The 16,455-nt window shown below is 38.2% G+C and overlaps 2 protein-coding genes across 3 annotated transcripts in view; both read left to right on the top strand.

Annotated features, from left to right (window-relative positions):
- The first annotated feature begins 6 nt into the window (after positions 1-6).
- On the top strand, positions 7-4,763 carry LOC136195399 (CST complex subunit CTC1-like). 2 transcript variants are annotated; one of them, XM_065984718.1, is made up of 18 exons: positions 7-105; positions 162-441; positions 559-689; positions 745-844; positions 901-1,045; positions 1,192-1,254; positions 1,314-1,392; positions 1,447-1,530; positions 1,583-1,849; positions 1,905-1,966; positions 2,031-2,130; positions 2,184-2,374; positions 2,425-2,463; positions 2,515-2,737; positions 2,802-4,033; positions 4,089-4,260; positions 4,311-4,401; positions 4,458-4,763. In XM_065984718.1, exons 1-18 carry the CDS (start codon positions 22-24, stop codon positions 4,604-4,606), a joined length of 3,492 nt encoding a protein of 1,163 aa, XP_065840790.1. In that variant the 5' UTR covers positions 7-21; the 3' UTR covers positions 4,607-4,763. The 2 variants fall into 2 exon arrangements, with proteins under 2 accessions (XP_065840790.1, XP_065840789.1); XM_065984717.1 differs by having other exon boundaries at positions 1,447-1,536.
- A 35-nt stretch (positions 4,764-4,798) lies between these two features.
- LOC136195397 (phosphatidylinositol 4-kinase alpha-like) overlaps positions 4,799-16,455 on the top strand; it is a 46,483-nt gene continuing 34,826 nt past the window's right edge. The window contains exons 1-6 of the mRNA XM_065984715.1: positions 4,799-4,916; positions 4,970-5,086; positions 5,233-5,326; positions 5,381-5,460; positions 5,512-5,566; positions 5,614-5,807. Coding sequence (XP_065840787.1) covers positions 4,830-4,916; positions 4,970-5,086; positions 5,233-5,326; positions 5,381-5,460; positions 5,512-5,566; positions 5,614-5,807 — 627 coding nt within the window. The 5' untranslated portion in view covers positions 4,799-4,829. The remainder of the gene's footprint in view (positions 4,917-4,969; positions 5,087-5,232; positions 5,327-5,380; positions 5,461-5,511; positions 5,567-5,613; positions 5,808-16,455) is intronic.

The raw sequence follows: 16,455 nt of genomic DNA, 5'->3' as shown, positions 1-16,455 counted from the left end.
GTCCCGATTGTAAATAAGTGGATGGCAGAAGCGTTCGTTTCGGACGCCACAAGCTACCTGATTTGTTCCACTACCTTGGAAATCGAAGAAGACGATCCGAAACTGGTGAGCTGACGCCCGGTAGACTACCTAACGATTTGAAGGAGGGGGCGTCTCTGCAGCGAGATTGGCTTCTTCGCCTGCGCCGCCGCGTTCATCGGGACGTCTCGTTTCACGGAGACACAGATTTGGACGCCGATGAAACAAGCCTTGCTGTGCTTACGGCGCTCACTTCGTCGTACACGGACAGCGAGTGCGAAAACGTTCCCATCGACGCCGTCGACATTAGCTCGATCGAAGACGTGGTCAATGAAGCGAGTCGGATTGGAGCCATGTCAGGATGCGTGTTGGGACGAACGTTCCTTCACGATAGAAGCAGTCAACCAAGCGAATCGCTACAAGGTAGTCTACCTGTACCTCTGATGGATCATAGCACGCGTAGGAATCTGATAGGCTCCCTCGTTTAATTAATTAATTAAAAAGAAAGTTATTACGTCACAAAGCTGTATGTTTTGGTAGGTTTGAAATTATTGCCACGTCGACCGGCCGTGTTATTGGGTCGGATAGTTGGCGTTCCTACCGGCGCCCTTCCGTTAGAGCAAGTGGGTGCGCTGTACTTTGAGGATTCAACCGGAGAAGTTATTTGCGAGGTAGAAAATAGTCGGCGTAATACTGAAAGCCCTTTATACTTTAGAGCATTCTCAGGTACCCTCAACGTCTTGTCTTACTTGGCTTGATTCACTAGTTCTCGTCCGTCACTGGACGTACATACCCAGGCCTGACTTTGCTCTAAGTCTGCTGCAAAGTGAGATATCTTTAGCGAAGCAGTTGAAGTGTTGTCTCTGTATTTGGCGTTGCCAGGAGAGGAAAAACCTAATCTTCCGTTTGGTTATCTGGAAATATCTGACTGTGTTCACCTCCTTCCACAAGTCAGAATCCTCGGCTTGCCGCTTGTTCCTTTTCCAGACGCCGATGTCTACACCGTGTCGCGTCTTATTCAACGCAGGTCAGATGCCACATCATTTTATCGCATCTCGCACATCTTAGTACCGTTGAAACGTGCACAGTACCGGAAGTTTTTATCATACCATGCCCATTGCTTTACGAGTGATGCTGTTATTATTTTACGTAAACTGAAAGAGATTTTCTTAGACCAGCTCTCGGTGGAGTCGATTCTGTTTGTGGAATATGCAATTCCGTTAGTCCAGTTTGCCGGTAAGAATTGCAATCAACAGACTTAGACGTTAGAAGGAGATGATTTATTCTGCTTTTAGTAATGGTAGTCAGCCAGCTTTCTTCGTAATGGAACTGGCCGATCCGGAAGCGTCGCAATTGATTCGGATCATAGTTCAAGTGAGTTACCTTTTCAGCCCTCTCCGTTGCGATTGGCTATTAGAAATTGCTTAGCACAACTCCCTGCTTCATTTGAGTCGTTTTCTTCAACTCGATCAAGTCTACATGATCACGCAACTGCGTCCAGTCAACACAAAAGTGCCTGTAACTTTCGAAGCAAGACATCTTTCTATTCCGACTGTTTTTCCAGACTCGGTCGAACGAGCATCTGTGGAGTCTCTGCGTCGATTCGACCATCACCGGATGCGTCGATTATCCCGATTCGCTTCTCGGCACGTTTGACTCGGAGAAGACGTACTCGTCCGAATCCCAACCGAAGAAGAGAAAGTGGACGAGAGCCTTGCCTTATCCGAAGCGACGACTCGTGACGGACGAAGGAAGCTCGGAATTCAACCGTGACGACTCCTCGGCTTTGCGGACGAAAACGGATCTTCGTCGTCCCCTCGTCACGTATAAAGTAGGAAATCTCTATACTGAGAAATTCCTAGTCACTGTTGCAACGATTTGCACAGGGAACGATCATCACTTGTATCAACGCCAATGCAGGCATCTACGAACTTGATTCGGGAATAAGGTCTCCGCGTTTTATTTTCTACGATGGGTCGCTGACTACTATCATTTCCTCGCTTTGCATGCAGACTCTATGTTGGTCATCATTCCAATGTCCACTACGGGAGAGGGCTTCGCGTTGGAGTGAGAGTACAATTGAATAACGCCCATCTGGTGCGGCACAACGAGGTGGGCTGCATTCGCTGTGGTGCTCCCAGGCTTATCTTTGATTTTTAATTAAGGCCGTATTGGGATTTTTCTGCTGTCGTTTGACGCAACTCCGTATCGTCGAGTTTTCGCCTTTTGACGCGCCCTATGAACCCCTGCTTGACAATCGCAGCGTCTATTTCAAGCACCTGCCTAAAATGTCGCCTCTGCAGTTTCACTGGTACGTCGAAACGGCGGAAATTCTAAAGAAAAACTTGAGCTTGAAGTAGGAAAAATGCACCTACAAGGAAACCAATGAAAACGGTGATTTTTTAGGACAAAGGAATTAGTGGGAGAATCTCATCTGTATTCAAGGCAACGAAAAGTTCTCAATCTATTTGCAAAATTTCTATTTCGTTTTTGTAGAGGGAACAAATACAAGGTGAAGAAAGGTCTCATGGACTCTCTATACCTGTTTCTTGCATCTTCAAGTTCCACTCACAACGCCTGCGAAGAGGTATTCAGCAATCCACATGTGTGCAACGTGACCGCATCAAAGCCGATTCTACCACAAGTTGGATCGATCGAGGAGCTGCTCAAAAACTGCCAAACACTAAAACCGGGAACGATTTCAGAAAGTGACGAGAAAGTAAGAATGAATTTTTAATTAATAATAAAGGAATAATTTGGGCGATTGGGACAAATTCCTTTAGGTGTACTTGGGAACTTTTGACGTCGGTTCGACAGGAGAAATTTTGCTACGAGACTCCACCGGTGCTATCAACGTTGTGACGGCGATGCGGAGCAATCGAGACGGTCGCGCGTCGTCGTCGTCGTCGTCGTCGTCGTCGTCGTCGTCGTCGTCGTCGTCGTCGTCGTCGTCGTTTCATCTCAAGCCCAGCTATCTCGAAGACGTTTGGACGATTCGTCCTTTCGTCGGGATGACGATCGACGCCGTTCCGTACGCGCTGATCGACATGAGGGATTCCTGTCGACTTCTTTTGAAACGGAAACGGTCGTCTGTTGCCTCTGAGTGCTGCAAGTGCGACGGCGGCGAATGCAAGTCGACATTTCGGCTTCGACTGACGAGCAAGGATGCCCGTCTCCCCGCATTGAATCGTTTTACCGCCACGTTTAGTCTCCACCACCGCCGTCGCTCTCTCGCTCGTCTGACTTTATTGTTCAAGAATCTTGACCTTCACGGTCTACTCCGCGTCGATGATTACTATCGGCTATCAGGCGTCTGCGAGACGTGCTTAGATAAGCACTTGGGAGCGAAAGTCGTTCAATCGCTTGCCTTCGACTCAAAGCAGATGGCTCTGCTTGATGACGAAGCCGACGAGGAAATCGGCGTCGGTGTTTTGTCAAATATTAAAAATGTGGTCGACATTCTCAAAGACGATCAGCCGAATACGCTTCACTCGTTCGCCGGCTATATTGCTTCTCACGCGATCACCGAATCGTCTCCGGCTGACGGGCCAAGCTTAGAGATAACAATTCGCGACGTGACGGCACCGGACGACGTTCGCGTCTACTTTGACTTGAAAAAGTATCCGGCTCCCTTTGGTATGGCGGTCGGATTGAAGGTCGCCCTACTCGGCGTCTCTCGACGAGTCTCGCAGAAAGGCGGACGAGTCTATTGCGTCGCCAATGCGACGACAGTCGTAGAAATTCTCGAATTCGGCTGCGGGGATGGACTGTGTCGGCAGAGAGTTTCTCCGTCTTTGGAGAGTCTCGTCGGTGCGGAGCGAGTTCGACTGTGTGACTTTTCTTACGACGCCGCGGGAAATCCACTCGTTCGGCACACGTGCACTGTTCAATGTTGCATTACGGCGTGCCAGCGTGCTAGCTTCAAGTGGATATGCAGCACTTGTAGGCAGGTTTTGTGCGGAAGAGATTGCGGTAAGAAGTGTGGAGGAGAAGGGCAATTTTTAGCGGAAACGAGGTCCGAATATATCTAACTCGCGTAGCTGCAAGAACTTAATTGGCGCTCGTATTAGGTGTAATATTGATGATGGGACCGCTGAAGCGCTGGTGTTTGCTTATGACTCGGTGGTAGCCGGCATGCTGGGGCTATCATCCCAACAGTGGTCCGATCTGATGGAATTGGTACGGTCAAAGGGGGAGATGCTATACAGAAGAAACTGGCAAGGGGAAGATAACCGGAAAAACGTAGAGTAAAGACATTTTGCAGGAAAAGTACTTTTATTACGTTGATTCAGATTGTTGGCGATGTGGACAAGTACTGCACGTCTCAGGCCATTCACCGCAGATTGAACCTGTTCTGCACTCAGCTTTCTACCAAAACACCAGGTTCGGATACAAAAGCAACTTGCATAAGTATAACGTGAAATTATTTTGTTGTAAAGGTTTTGCAGAGCGATCAGTCGGACACGGCGGACGCCAGTTCCAAACTCTTTCTGCACCTCGAATTTTATTGAAGGCAGTTCGTCTTGCAGACGTGAACGAACGACAGGAAGCTGTCTGCTTGCTTGGAGCACTTACAACGCTTCTATAATGATTCTTCAAGCTACCGGTTAGAGTCTACTAGTAACGGTTATGGAAAGGTATACTAGGTACTTGTAGTCTATCTACTGTACTGATGGAAAGATCAGACTGTTTTTCATAAACAAGCACAATCTCTGCTCGTTACAAAAGTGCTTTCTAAAGATTTTTTCAAGGCCTAGGCGCCTCTAGGAGACCCGTATAGTAAGCGACGTAGTGCGTGAGCTCAATCCAAGATGGCGTCAGATACATTTTCCTTTCCGTGCAAAGTTCGTCGTTTGGCTCAGTCTCTCGCATCCGTAGACGATCTTTCGTGGGAAAAAGTTAGTTTCCAGTACTTATGAACCTGTCGAAAGGTCAAAAACAGTCTGCTAAGGTGGAATGCTTGCTAAAACTCTGCCCCAATGTGTCATCACACCCCGTGCTGCTAACGGATAGGGGTCTGGAAGGAACGATAGGTCTACTGGCATATCTACTACAGTCAAATCGAAAAGTAAGGCGTGTTGTACGCAGTAACAACCGTGACTATAAAAAATAGACGTCTTTGGCACACTGACTGGTATCTAGTGAGAGGCCCCCTTTTCTTCTCCGTTTCCAGCACTTTAAGAGATTAAATAGCGCACTGTATTGTCTACACAGCACGAGAAGAAAATTTTGGCTTACGTGTATGACCTGCTGAAAGCAATGCCTACGGCTCATTGGGCTGAGTCGAAAAGATTCAAGAAAATATTTGGTACAGCTACAGTGTATAATGCAATAATTTGTCCGAATTTTTTCTCGAAAAAAGACGAGGAGAAATACACTTTCAGTATCATACTGTTGCTGTTGAAAGTAGCTGAAAAGCAAACAGAGTCGGGCCAGCATGAGGTAAGTAAACGTGATTGATAGTAATACGAGAGTCTGAAGCTCTTTCTTTAGACCATACAAGCAATCATTGACTATTTTGTTGCCTTGATTGATGTACTGCACCAGAGTAAGTTGAACGCGTGTTCGCTGCACTTCGTTTACGGAATCTTCTAGACGTAGCTTCTCTTTCAACTCTATTTGCTTTGATTGGCTTGAGTCAAGCCGTGTGGATAACGTGTGACAAAGACAAAATGGCATTAGCCATCAAGGAACTGGTTTTTGCCGAGCGGTTTTGTTGTGAAAGGCCTGTGGGTGGTGGAAAGTCACTGCAGTGGAGCAAGGACGCCGTGGAGATTATCATTAGCAAGGTTGGGCGCATACATAAATTTCTGTACTGTACTAAAATTTTACGCTTCTATGCATTATCATGACGATGAACGTCCTGTCATTGTCTAACCCTAAGCTACGCTCAGTGTTCTGCTTAGAGAGAAGTTAGGGGTGGACGGGGGCTCCGCGGAGCCCCCGAAAAAAATTTCTAGGGGCCTGTCCTTTGAAAGTCAATTTTCATTACAGGAGATCTCTGCCGTAAATTAACTGATATTTATTACAGAAGAGCTCCTTGGCCCAGTCTCTGCTGTAAATTAACAGAAATTAATTTATTAACAGAAGAGCTCCTTGGCCCAGTCTCTGCTGTAAATTAACAGAAATTAATTTATTAGAGGAGAGCTCCTTGGCCCAGTCTCTGCTGTAAATTAACAGAAATTAATTTATTAACAGAAGAGCTCCTTGGCCCAGTCTCTGCTGTAAATTAACAGAAATTAATTTATTAACAGAAGAGCTCCTTGGCCCTGCCTCTGCTGTAAATTAACAGAAATTAATTTATTAACAGAAGAGCTCCTTGGCCCAGTCTCTGCTGTAAATTAACAGAAATTAATTTATTAACAGAAGAGCTCCTTGGCCCAGCCTCTGCTGTAAATTAACAGAAATTAATTTATTAACAGAAGAGCTCCTTGGCCCAGCCTCTGCTGTAAATTAACAGAAATTAATTTATTAACAGAAGAGCTCCTTGGCCCAGCCTCTGCTGTAAATTAACAGAAATTAATTTATTAACAAAAGAGCTCCTTGGCCCAGCCTCTGCTGTAAATTAACAGAAATTAATTTATTAACAAAAGAGCTCCTTGGCCCAGCCTCTGCTGTAAATTAACAGAAATTAATTTATTAACAGAAGAGCTCCTTGGCCCAGTCTCTGCTGTAAATTAACAGAAATTAATTTATTAACAGAAGAGCTCCTTGGCCCAGTCTCTGCTGTAAATTAACAGAAATTAATTTATTAACAGAAGAGCTCCTTGGCCCAGTCTCTGCTGTAAATTAACAGAAACTAGTTTTGGTGCCCGTGCTTCGCACGGGAAAATGCAGTTTATTATTTAGGCCCTTAGAATCAAAGTTTAGTCCTAAATTTATAATTTAGGTCCTTAGAATCAAAGTTTAGGCCCTGAATTTATTATTTAGGTCCTTAGAATCAAAGTTTAGGCCCTCAATTTATTATTTAGGCCCTAAGAATCAAGGTTTAGGCCCTGAATTTATATAAATTTAGGTCCTTAGAATCAAAGTTTAGGCCCTCAATTTATTATTTAGGCCCTTAGAATCAAGGTTTAGGCCCTCAATTTATTATTTAGGCTCTCGGGATCAAAGTTTAGACCCTCAATTTATTATTTAGGCTCTCAGAATCAAAGTTTAGGCCCTCAATTTATTATTTAGGCTTATAGAATCAAAGTTTAGGCCCTGAATTTAATATTTAGGTCCTTAGAATCAAAGTTTAGGATTATTCAGGTTCTTAGAATCAAAGTTTAGGCCCTCAATTTATTATTTAGGCCCTTAGAATCAAGGTTTAGGCCCTCAATTTATTATTTAGGCTCTCGGGATCAAAGTTTAGGCCCTCAATTTATTATTTAGGCTCTCAGAATCAAAGTTTAGGCCCTCAATTTATTATTTAGGCTCTCGGGATCAAAGTTTAGACCCTCAATTTATTATTTAGGCTCTTAGAATCAAAGTTTAGGCCCTGAATTTATTATTTAGGCTCTTAGAATCAACGTTTAGGCCCTCAATTTATTATTTAGGCTCTTAGAATCAAAGTTTAGGCCCTCAATTTATTATTTAGGCTCTCAGAATCAAAGTTTAGGTCCTCAATTTTTTATTTAGGCTCTCAGAATCAAAGTTTAAGCCCTCAATTTATTATTTAGGCTCTCAGAATCAAAGTTTAGGCCTTGAATTTATTATTTAGGCTTTTAGAATCAAAGTTTAGGCCCTGAATTTATTATTTAGGCTCTTAGAATCAACGTTTAGGCCCTCAATTTATTATTTAGGCTCTTAGAATCAAAGTTTATGCCCTCAATTTATTATTTAGGCCCTTAGAATCAAGGTTTAGGCCCTCAATTTATTATTTAGGCTCTCAGAATCAAAGTTTAGGCCCTCAATTTATTATTTAGGCTCTCGGGATCAAAGTTTAGGCCCTGAATTTATTATTTAGGCTCTTAGAATCAACGTTTAGGCCCTCAATTTATTATTTAGGCTCTTAGAATCAAAGTTTAGGCCCTCAATTTATTATTTAGGCCCTTAGAATCAAGGTTTAGGCCCTCAATTTATTATTTAGGCTCTCGGGATCAAAGTTTAGGCCCTCAATTTATTATTTAGGCCCTTAGAATCAAAGTTTAGGCCCTCAATTTATTATTTAGGCTCTCGGGATCAAAGTTTAGGCCCTCAATTTATTATTTAGGCCCTTAGAATCAAGGTTTAGGCCCTCAATTTATTATTTAGGCTTATAGAATCAAAGTTTAGGCCCTGAATTTATTATTTAGGTCCTTAGAATCAAAGTTTAGGATTATTCAGGTTCTTAGAATCAAAGTTTAGGCCCTCAATTTATTATTTAGGCCCTTAGAATCAAGGTTTAGGCCCTCAATTTATTATTTAGGCTCTCGGGATCAAAGTTTAGGCCCTCAATTTATTATTTAGGTCCTTAGAATCAAGGTTTAGGCCCTCAATTTATTATTTAGGCTTTCGGGATCAAAGTTTAGGCCCTGAATTTATTATTTAGGCTCTCAGAATCAAAGTTTAGGCCCTCAATTTATTATTTAGGCTCTCGGGATCAAAGTTTAGGCCCTGAATTTATTATTTAGGCTCTTAGAATCAACGTTTAGGCCCTCAATTTATTATTTAGCCTCTTAGAATCAAAGTTTAGGCCCTCAATTTATTATTTAGGCCCTTAGAATCAAGGTTTAGGCCCTCAATTTATTATTTAGGCTCTCGGGATCAAAGTTTAGGCCCTCAATTTATTATTTAGGCCCTTAGAATCAAAGTTTAGGCCCTCAATTTATTATTTAGGCTCTCGGGATCAAAGTTTAGGCCCTCAATTTATTATTTAGGCCCTTAGAATCAAGGTTTAGGCCCTCAATTTATTATTTAGGCTCTCGGGATCAAAGTTTAGACCCTCAATTTATTATTTAGGCTCTCAGAATCAAAGTTTAGGCCCTCAATTTATTATTTAGGCTTATAGAATCAAAGTTTAGGCCCTGAATTTATTATTTAGGTCCTTAGAATCAAAGTTTAGGATTATTCAGGTTCTTAGAATCAAAGTTTAGGCCCTCAATTTATTATTTAGGCCCTTAGAATCAAGGTTTAGGCCCTCAATTTATTATTTAGGCTCTCGGGATCAAAGTTTAGGCCCTCAATTTATTATTTAGGTCCTTAGAATCAAGGTTTAGGCCCTCAATTTATTATTTAGGCTTTCGGGATCAAAGTTTAGACCCTCAATTTATTATTTAGGCTCTCAGAATCAAAGTTTAGGCCCTCAATTTATTATTTAGACTCTCAGAATCAAAGTTTAGGCCCTGAATTTATTATTTAGGCTCTTAGAATCAAAGTTTAGGCCCTGAATTTATTATTTAGGCTCTTAGAATCAACGTTTAGTCCCTCAATTTATTATTTAGGCTCTTAGAATCAAAGTTTAGGCCCTGAATTTATTATTTAGTCTCTGAGAATCAACGTTTAGGCTCTGAATTTATTATTTAGGTCCTTAGAATCAAAGTTTAGGCCCTGAATTTATTATTTAGGCTTTTATAATCAAGGTTTAGGCCCTGAATTTATTATTTAGGCCCTTAAAATCAAAGTTTATGTCATCAATTTATTATTTAGGCCCTTAGAATAAACTTTTAGACCATGAATTTAATATTTACGTTTTTAGAATCAAAGTTTAGGCCCTCAATTTATTTTTTAGGTCTTGAGAATCAAAGTTTAGGCCCTCAATTTATTATTTAGGCTCTCAGAATCAAAGTTTATGTCCTCAATTTTTTATTTAGGCTCTCAGAATCAAAGTTTAGGCCCTCAATTTATTATTTAGGCTTTTAGAATCAAAGTTTAGGCCCTGAATTTATTATTTAGGCTCTTAGAATCAACGTTTAGGCCCTCAATTTATTATTTAGGCTCTTAGAATCAAAGTTTATGCCCTCAATTTATTATTTAGGCCCTTAGAATCAAGGTTTAGGCCCTCAATTTATTATTTAGGCTCTCAGAATCAAAGTTTAGGCCCTCAATTTATTATTTAGGCCCTTAGAATCAAGGTTTAGGCCCTCAATTTATTATTTAGGCTCTCGGGATCAAAGTTTAGGCCCTCAATTTATTATTTAGGCCCTTAGAATCAAGGTTTAGGCCCTCAATTTATTATTTAGGCTCTCGGGATAAAAGTTTAGACCCTCAATTTATTATTTAGGCTCTCAGAATCAAAGTTTAGGCCCTCAATTTATTATTTAGACTCTCAGAATCAAAGTTTAGGCCCTGAATTTATTATTTAGGCTCTTAGAATCAAAGTTTAGGCTCTCAATTTATTATTTAGGCTCTTAGAATCAACGTTTAGGCCTTCAATTCATTATTTAGGTCCTTAGAATCAAAGTTTAGGTCCTCAATTTATTATTTAGGCTCATAGAATCAAAGTTTAGGCTCTGAATTTATTATTTAGGCCCTTGGAATCAAAGTTTATGCCCTGAATTTATTATTTAGGTCCTTAGAATCAAAGTTTAGGTCCTCAATTTTTTATTTAGGCTTTCAGAATCAAAGTTTAGGCCCTCAATTTATTATTTAGGTCCTTAGAATCAAAGTTGAGTCCTAAATTTATACTTTAGGTCCTTAGAATCAAAGTTTAGGCTCTCAATTTATTTTTTAGGCCTTTAGAATCAAAGTTTAGGTTCTGAATTTATTATTTAGTTCCTTAGAATCAAAGTTTAGGATTATTCAGGTTCTTAGAATCAAAGTTTAGGCCCTCAATTTATTATTTAGGCCCTTAGAATCAAGGTTTAGGCCCTCAATTTATTATTTAGGCTCTCGGGATCAAAGTTTAGGCCCTCAATTTATTATTTAGGCTCTCGGGATCAAAGTTTAGGCCCTCAATTTATTATTTAGACTCTCAGAATCAAAGTTTAGGCCCTGAATTTATTATTTAGGCTCTTAGAATCAAAGTTTAGGCCCTCAATTTATTATTTAGCCTCTTAGAATCAACGTTTAGGCCCTCAATTCATTATTTAGGTCCTTAGAATCAAAGTTTAGGTCCTCAATTTATTATTTAGGCTCATAGAATCAAAGTTTAGGCTCTGAATTTATTATTTAGGTCCTTAGAATCAAAGTTTAGGCCCTGAATTTATTATTTAGGTTCTAAGAATCAAAGTTTAGGTCCTCAATTTATTATTTAGGCTCTCAGAATAAAAGTTTAGGCCCTCAATTTATTATTTAGGTCCTTAGAATCAAAGTTGAGTCGTAAATTTATAATTTATGTCCTTAGAATCAAAGTTTAGGCCCTCAATTTATTATTTAGGTCCTTAGAATCAAAGTTTAGGCCCTCAATTTATTATTTAGGCCTTAAGAATCAAGGTTTAGGCCCTGAATTTATTATTTAGGCCCTTAGAATCAAAGTTTAGGCCCTCAATTTATTATTTAGGCTTGTAGAATCAAGGTTTAGGCCCTGAATTTATTATTTAGGCTCTCAGAATCAAAGTTTAGGCCCTCAAGTTATTCTTTAGGCCCTTAGAATCAAAATTTAGGTCCTCAATTTATTCTTTAGGCTCATAGAAACAAAGTTTAGGCCCTGGGTTTATTATTCATGTCCTTAGAATCAAAGTTTAGGCCTTCAATTTATTTTTTAGGCCTTTAGAATCAAAGTTTAGGCCCTGAATTTATTATTTATTCCCTTAGAATCAAAGTTTAGGCCCTGAATTTATTATTTAGGCTTTTATAATCAAGGTTTAGGCCCTGAATTTATTATTTAGGCCCTTAAAATCAAAGTTTATGTCATCAATTTATTATTTAGGCCCTTAGAATAAACTTTTAGACCATGAATTTAATATTTACGTTTTTAGAATCAAAGTTTAGGCCCTCAATTTATTTTTTAGGTCTTGAGAATCAAAGTTTAGGCCCTCAATTTATTATTTAGGCTCTCAGAATCAAAGTTTATGTCCTCAATTTTTTATTTAGGCTCTCAGAATCAAAGTTTAGGCCCTCAATTTATTATTTAGGCTTTTAGAATCAAAGTTTAGGCCCTGAATTTATTATTTAGGCTCTTAGAATCAACGTTTAGGCCCTCAATTTATTATTTAGGCTCTTAGAATCAAAGTTTATGCCCTCAATTTATTATTTAGGCCCTTAGAATCAAGGTTTAGGCCCTCAATTTATTATTTAGGCTCTCAGAATCAAAGTTTAGGCCCTCAATTTATTATTTAGGCCCTTAGAATCAAGGTTTAGGCCCTCAATTTATTATTTAGGCTCTCGGGATCAAAGTTTAGGCCCTCAATTTATTATTTAGGCCCTTAGAATCAAGGTTTAGGCCCTCAATTTATTATTTAGGCTCTCGGGATAAAAGTTTAGACCCTCAATTTATTATTTAGGCTCTCAGAATCAAAGTTTAGGCCCTCAATTTATTATTTAGACTCTCAGAATCAAAGTTTAGGCCCTGAATTTATTATTTAGGCTCTTAGAATCAAAGTTTAGGCTCTCAATTTATTATTTAGGCTCTTAGAATCAACGTTTAGGCCTTCAATTCATTATTTAGGTCCTTAGAATCAAAGTTTAGGTCCTCAATTTATTATTTAGGCTCATAGAATCAAAGTTTAGGCTCTGAATTTATTATTTAGGCCCTTGGAATCAAAGTTTAGGCCCTGAATTTATTATTTAGGTCCTTAGAATCAAAGTTTAGGTCCTCAATTTTTTATTTAGGCTTTCAGAATCAAAGTTTAGGCCCTCAATTTATTATTTAGGTCCTTAGAATCAAAGTTGAGTCCTAAATTTATACTTTAGGTCCTTAGAATCAAAGTTTAGGCTCTCAATTTATTTTTTAGGCCTTTAGAATCAAAGTTTAGGTTCTGAATTTATTATTTAGTTCCTTAGAATCAAAGTTTAGGATTATTCAGGTTCTTAGAATCAAAGTTTAGGCCCTCAATTTATTATTTAGGCCCTTAGAATCAAGGTTTAGGCCCTCAATTTATTATTTAGGCTCTCGGGATCAAAGTTTAGGCCCTCAATTTATTATTTAGGCTCTCGGGATCAAAGTTTAGGCCCTCAATTTATTATTTAGACTCTCAGAATCAAAGTTTAGGCCCTGAATTTATTATTTAGGCTCTTAGAATCAAAGTTTAGGCCCTCAATTTATTATTTAGCCTCTTAGAATCAACGTTTAGGCCCTCAATTCATTATTTAGGTCCTTAGAATCAAAGTTTAGGTCCTCAATTTATTATTTAGGCTCATAGAATCAAAGTTTAGGCTCTGAATTTATTATTTAGGTCCTTAGAATCAAAGTTTAGGCCCTGAATTTATTATTTAGGTTCTAAGAATCAAAGTTTAGGTCCTCAATTTATTATTTAGGCTCTCAGAATAAAAGTTTAGGCCCTCAATTTATTATTTAGGTCCTTAGAATCAAAGTTGAGTCGTAAATTTATAATTTATGTCCTTAGAATCAAAGTTTAGGCCCTCAATTTATTATTTAGGTCCTTAGAATCAAAGTTTAGGCCCTCAATTTATTATTTAGGCCTTAAGAATCAAGGTTTAGGCCCTGAATTTATTATTTAGGCCCTTAGAATCAAAGTTTAGGCCCTCAATTTATTATTTAGGCTTGTAGAATCAAGGTTTAGGCCCTGAATTTATTATTTAGGCTCTCAGAATCAAAGTTTAGGCCCTCAAGTTATTCTTTAGGCCCTTAGAATCAAAATTTAGGTCCTCAATTTATTCTTTAGGCTCATAGAATCAAAGTTTAGGCCCTGGGTTTATTATTCATGTCCTTAGAATCAAAGTTTAGGCCTTCAATTTATTTTTTAGGCCTTTAGAATCAAAGTTTAGGCCCTGAATTTATTATTTATTCCCTTAGAATCAAAGTTTAGGCCCTGAATTTCTTATTTAGGTCCTTAGAATCAAAGTTTAGGTCCTCAATTTATTATTTAGGCTCTCAGAATCAAAGTTTAGACCCTCAATTTATTATTTAGACTCTCAGAATCAAAGTTTGGGCCCTGAATTTATTATTTAGGCTCTTAGAATCAAAGTTTAGGCCCTGAATTTATTATTTAGGCTCTTAGAATCAACGTTTAGGCCCTCAATTTATTATTTAGGCTCTTAGAATCAAAGTTTAGGCCCTCAATTTATTATTTAGTCTCTGAGAATCAACGTTTAGGCTCTGAATTTATTATTTAGGTCCTTAGAATCAAAGTTTAGGCCCTGAATTTATTATTTAGGCTTTTATAATCAAGGTTTAGGCCCTGAATTTATTATTTAGGCTCTTAAAATCAAAGTTTATGTCATCAATTTATTATTTAGGCCCTTAGAATAAACTTTTAGACCATGAATTTAATATTTACGTTTTTAGAATCAAAGTTTAGGCCCTCAATTTATTTTTTAGGTCCTGAGAATCAAAGTTTAGGCCCTCAATTTATTATTTAGGCTCTCAGAATCAAAGTTTATGTCCTCAATTTTTTATTTAGGCTCTCAGAATCAAAGTTTAGGCCCTCAATTTATTATTTAGGCTCTCAGAATCAAAGTTTAGGCCTTGAATTTATTATTTAGGCTTTTAGAATCAAAGTTTAGGCCCTGAATTTATTATTTAGGCTCTTAGAATCAACGTTTAGGCCCTCAATTTATTATATAGGCTCTTAGAATCAAAGTTTATGCCCTCAATTTATTATTTAGGCCCTTAGAATCAAGGTTTAGGCCCTCAATTTATTATTTAGGCTCTCAGAATCAAAGTTTAGGCCCTCAATTTATTATTTAGGCTCTCGGGATCAAAGTTTAGGCCCTGAATTTATTATTTAGGCTCTTAGAATCAACGTTTAGGCCCTCAATTTATTATTTAGGCTCTTAGAATCAAAGTTTAGGCCCTCAATTTATTATTTAGGCCCTTAGAATCAAGGTTTTGGCCCTCAATTTATTATTTAGGCTCTCGGGATCAAAGTTTAGGCCCTCAATTTATTATTTAGGCCCTTAGAATCAAGGTTTAGGCCCTCAATTTATTATTTAGGCTCTCGGGATCAAAGTTTAGACCCTCAATTTATTATTTAGGCTCTCAGAATCAAAGTTTAGGTCCTCAATTTATTATTTAGACTCTCAGAATCAAAGTTTAGGCCCTGAATTTATTATTTAGGCTCTTAGAATCAAAGTTTAGGCCCTGAATTTATTATTTAGGCTCTTAGAATCAACGTTTAGGCCCTCAATTTTTTATTTAGGCTCTTAGAATCAAAGTTTAGGCCCTCAATTTATTATTTAGTCTCTGAGAATCAACGTTTAGGCCCTGAATTTATTATTTAGGTCCTTAGAATCAAAGTTTAGGCCCTGAATTTATTATTTAGGCTTTTATAATCAAGGTTTAGGCTCTGAATTTATTATTTAGGCCCTTAAAATCAAAGTTTAGGTCATCAATTTATTATTTAGGCCCTTAGAATAAACTTTTAGACCATGAATTTAATATTTACGTTTTTAGAATCAAAGTTTAGGCCCTCAATTTATTTTTTTAGGTCTTGAGAATCAAAGTTTAGGCCCTCAATTTATTATTTAGGCTCTCAGAATCAAAGTTTAGGTCCTCAATTTTTTATTTAGGCTCTCAGAATCAAAGTTTAGGCCCTCAATTTATTATTTAGGCTCTCAGAATCAAAGTTTAGGCCTTGAATTTATTATTTAGGCTTTTAGAATCAAAGTTTAGGCCCTGAATTTATTATTTAGGCTCTTAGAATCAACGTTTAGGCCCTCAATTTATTATTTAGGCTCTTAGAATCAAAGTTTATGCCCTCATTTTATTATTTAGGCCCTTAGAATCAAGGTTTAGGCCCTCAATTTATTATTTAGGCTCTCAGAATCAAAGTTTAGGCCCTCAATTTATTATTTAGGCCCTTAGAATCAAAGTTTGGGTCCTCAATTTATTATTTAGGCTCTCGGGATCAAAGTTTAGGCTCTCAATTTATTATTTAGACTCTCAGAATCAAAGTTTAGGCCCTGAATTTATTATTTAGCCTCTTAGAATCAACGTTTAGGCCCTCAATTCATTATTTAGGTCCTTAGAATCAAAGTTTAGGTCCTCAATTTATTATTTAGGCTCATAGAATCAAAGTTTAGGCTCTGAATTTATTATTTAGGCCCTTGGAATCAAAGTTTAGGCCCTGAATTTATTATTTAGGTCCTTAGAATCAAAGTTTAGGTCCTCAATTTTTTATTTAGGCTTTCAGAATCAAAGTTTAGGCCCTCAATTTATTATTTAGGTCCTTAGAATCAAAGTTGAGTCCTAAATTTATACTTTATATCCTTAGAATCAAAGTTTAGGCTCTCAATTTATTTTTTAGGCCTTTAGAATCAAAGTTTTGGCCCTGAATTTATTATTTAGGTCCTTAGAATCAAAGTTTAGGATTATTCAGGTTCTTAGAATCAAAGTTTAGGCTCTCAATTTATTATTTAGGCCCTTAGAATCAAGGTTTAGGCCCTCAATTTATTATTTAGGCTCTCGGGATCAAA

The sequence above is a fragment of the Oscarella lobularis genome, chromosome 14 (genome assembly GCF_947507565.1).
Source record: "Oscarella lobularis chromosome 14, ooOscLobu1.1, whole genome shotgun sequence".
Lineage (NCBI taxonomy): Eukaryota > Metazoa > Porifera > Homoscleromorpha > Homosclerophorida > Oscarellidae > Oscarella > Oscarella lobularis.
Note: the sequence above shows the minus strand (reverse complement) of the source record. Positions and strands in the feature narration are given on the sequence as shown.

What these genes read in the sequence shown, in the direction of transcription:
- LOC136195399 (XM_065984717.1), top strand. Translation starts at nt 22, where the DNA reads ATGGCAGAAGCGTTCGTTTCGGACGCCACAAGCTACCTGATTTGTTCC. An exon ending in TCCGTTAGTCCAGTTTGCCG is followed by an intron (nt 1,255 to 1,313) that starts GTAAGAATTGCA and finishes TTCTGCTTTTAG; the next exon opens with TAATGGTAGTCAGCCAGCTT. An exon ending in GCTTTCTACCAAAACACCAG is followed by an intron (nt 4,402 to 4,457) that starts GTTCGGATACAA and finishes TTTGTTGTAAAG; the next exon opens with GTTTTGCAGAGCGATCAGTC.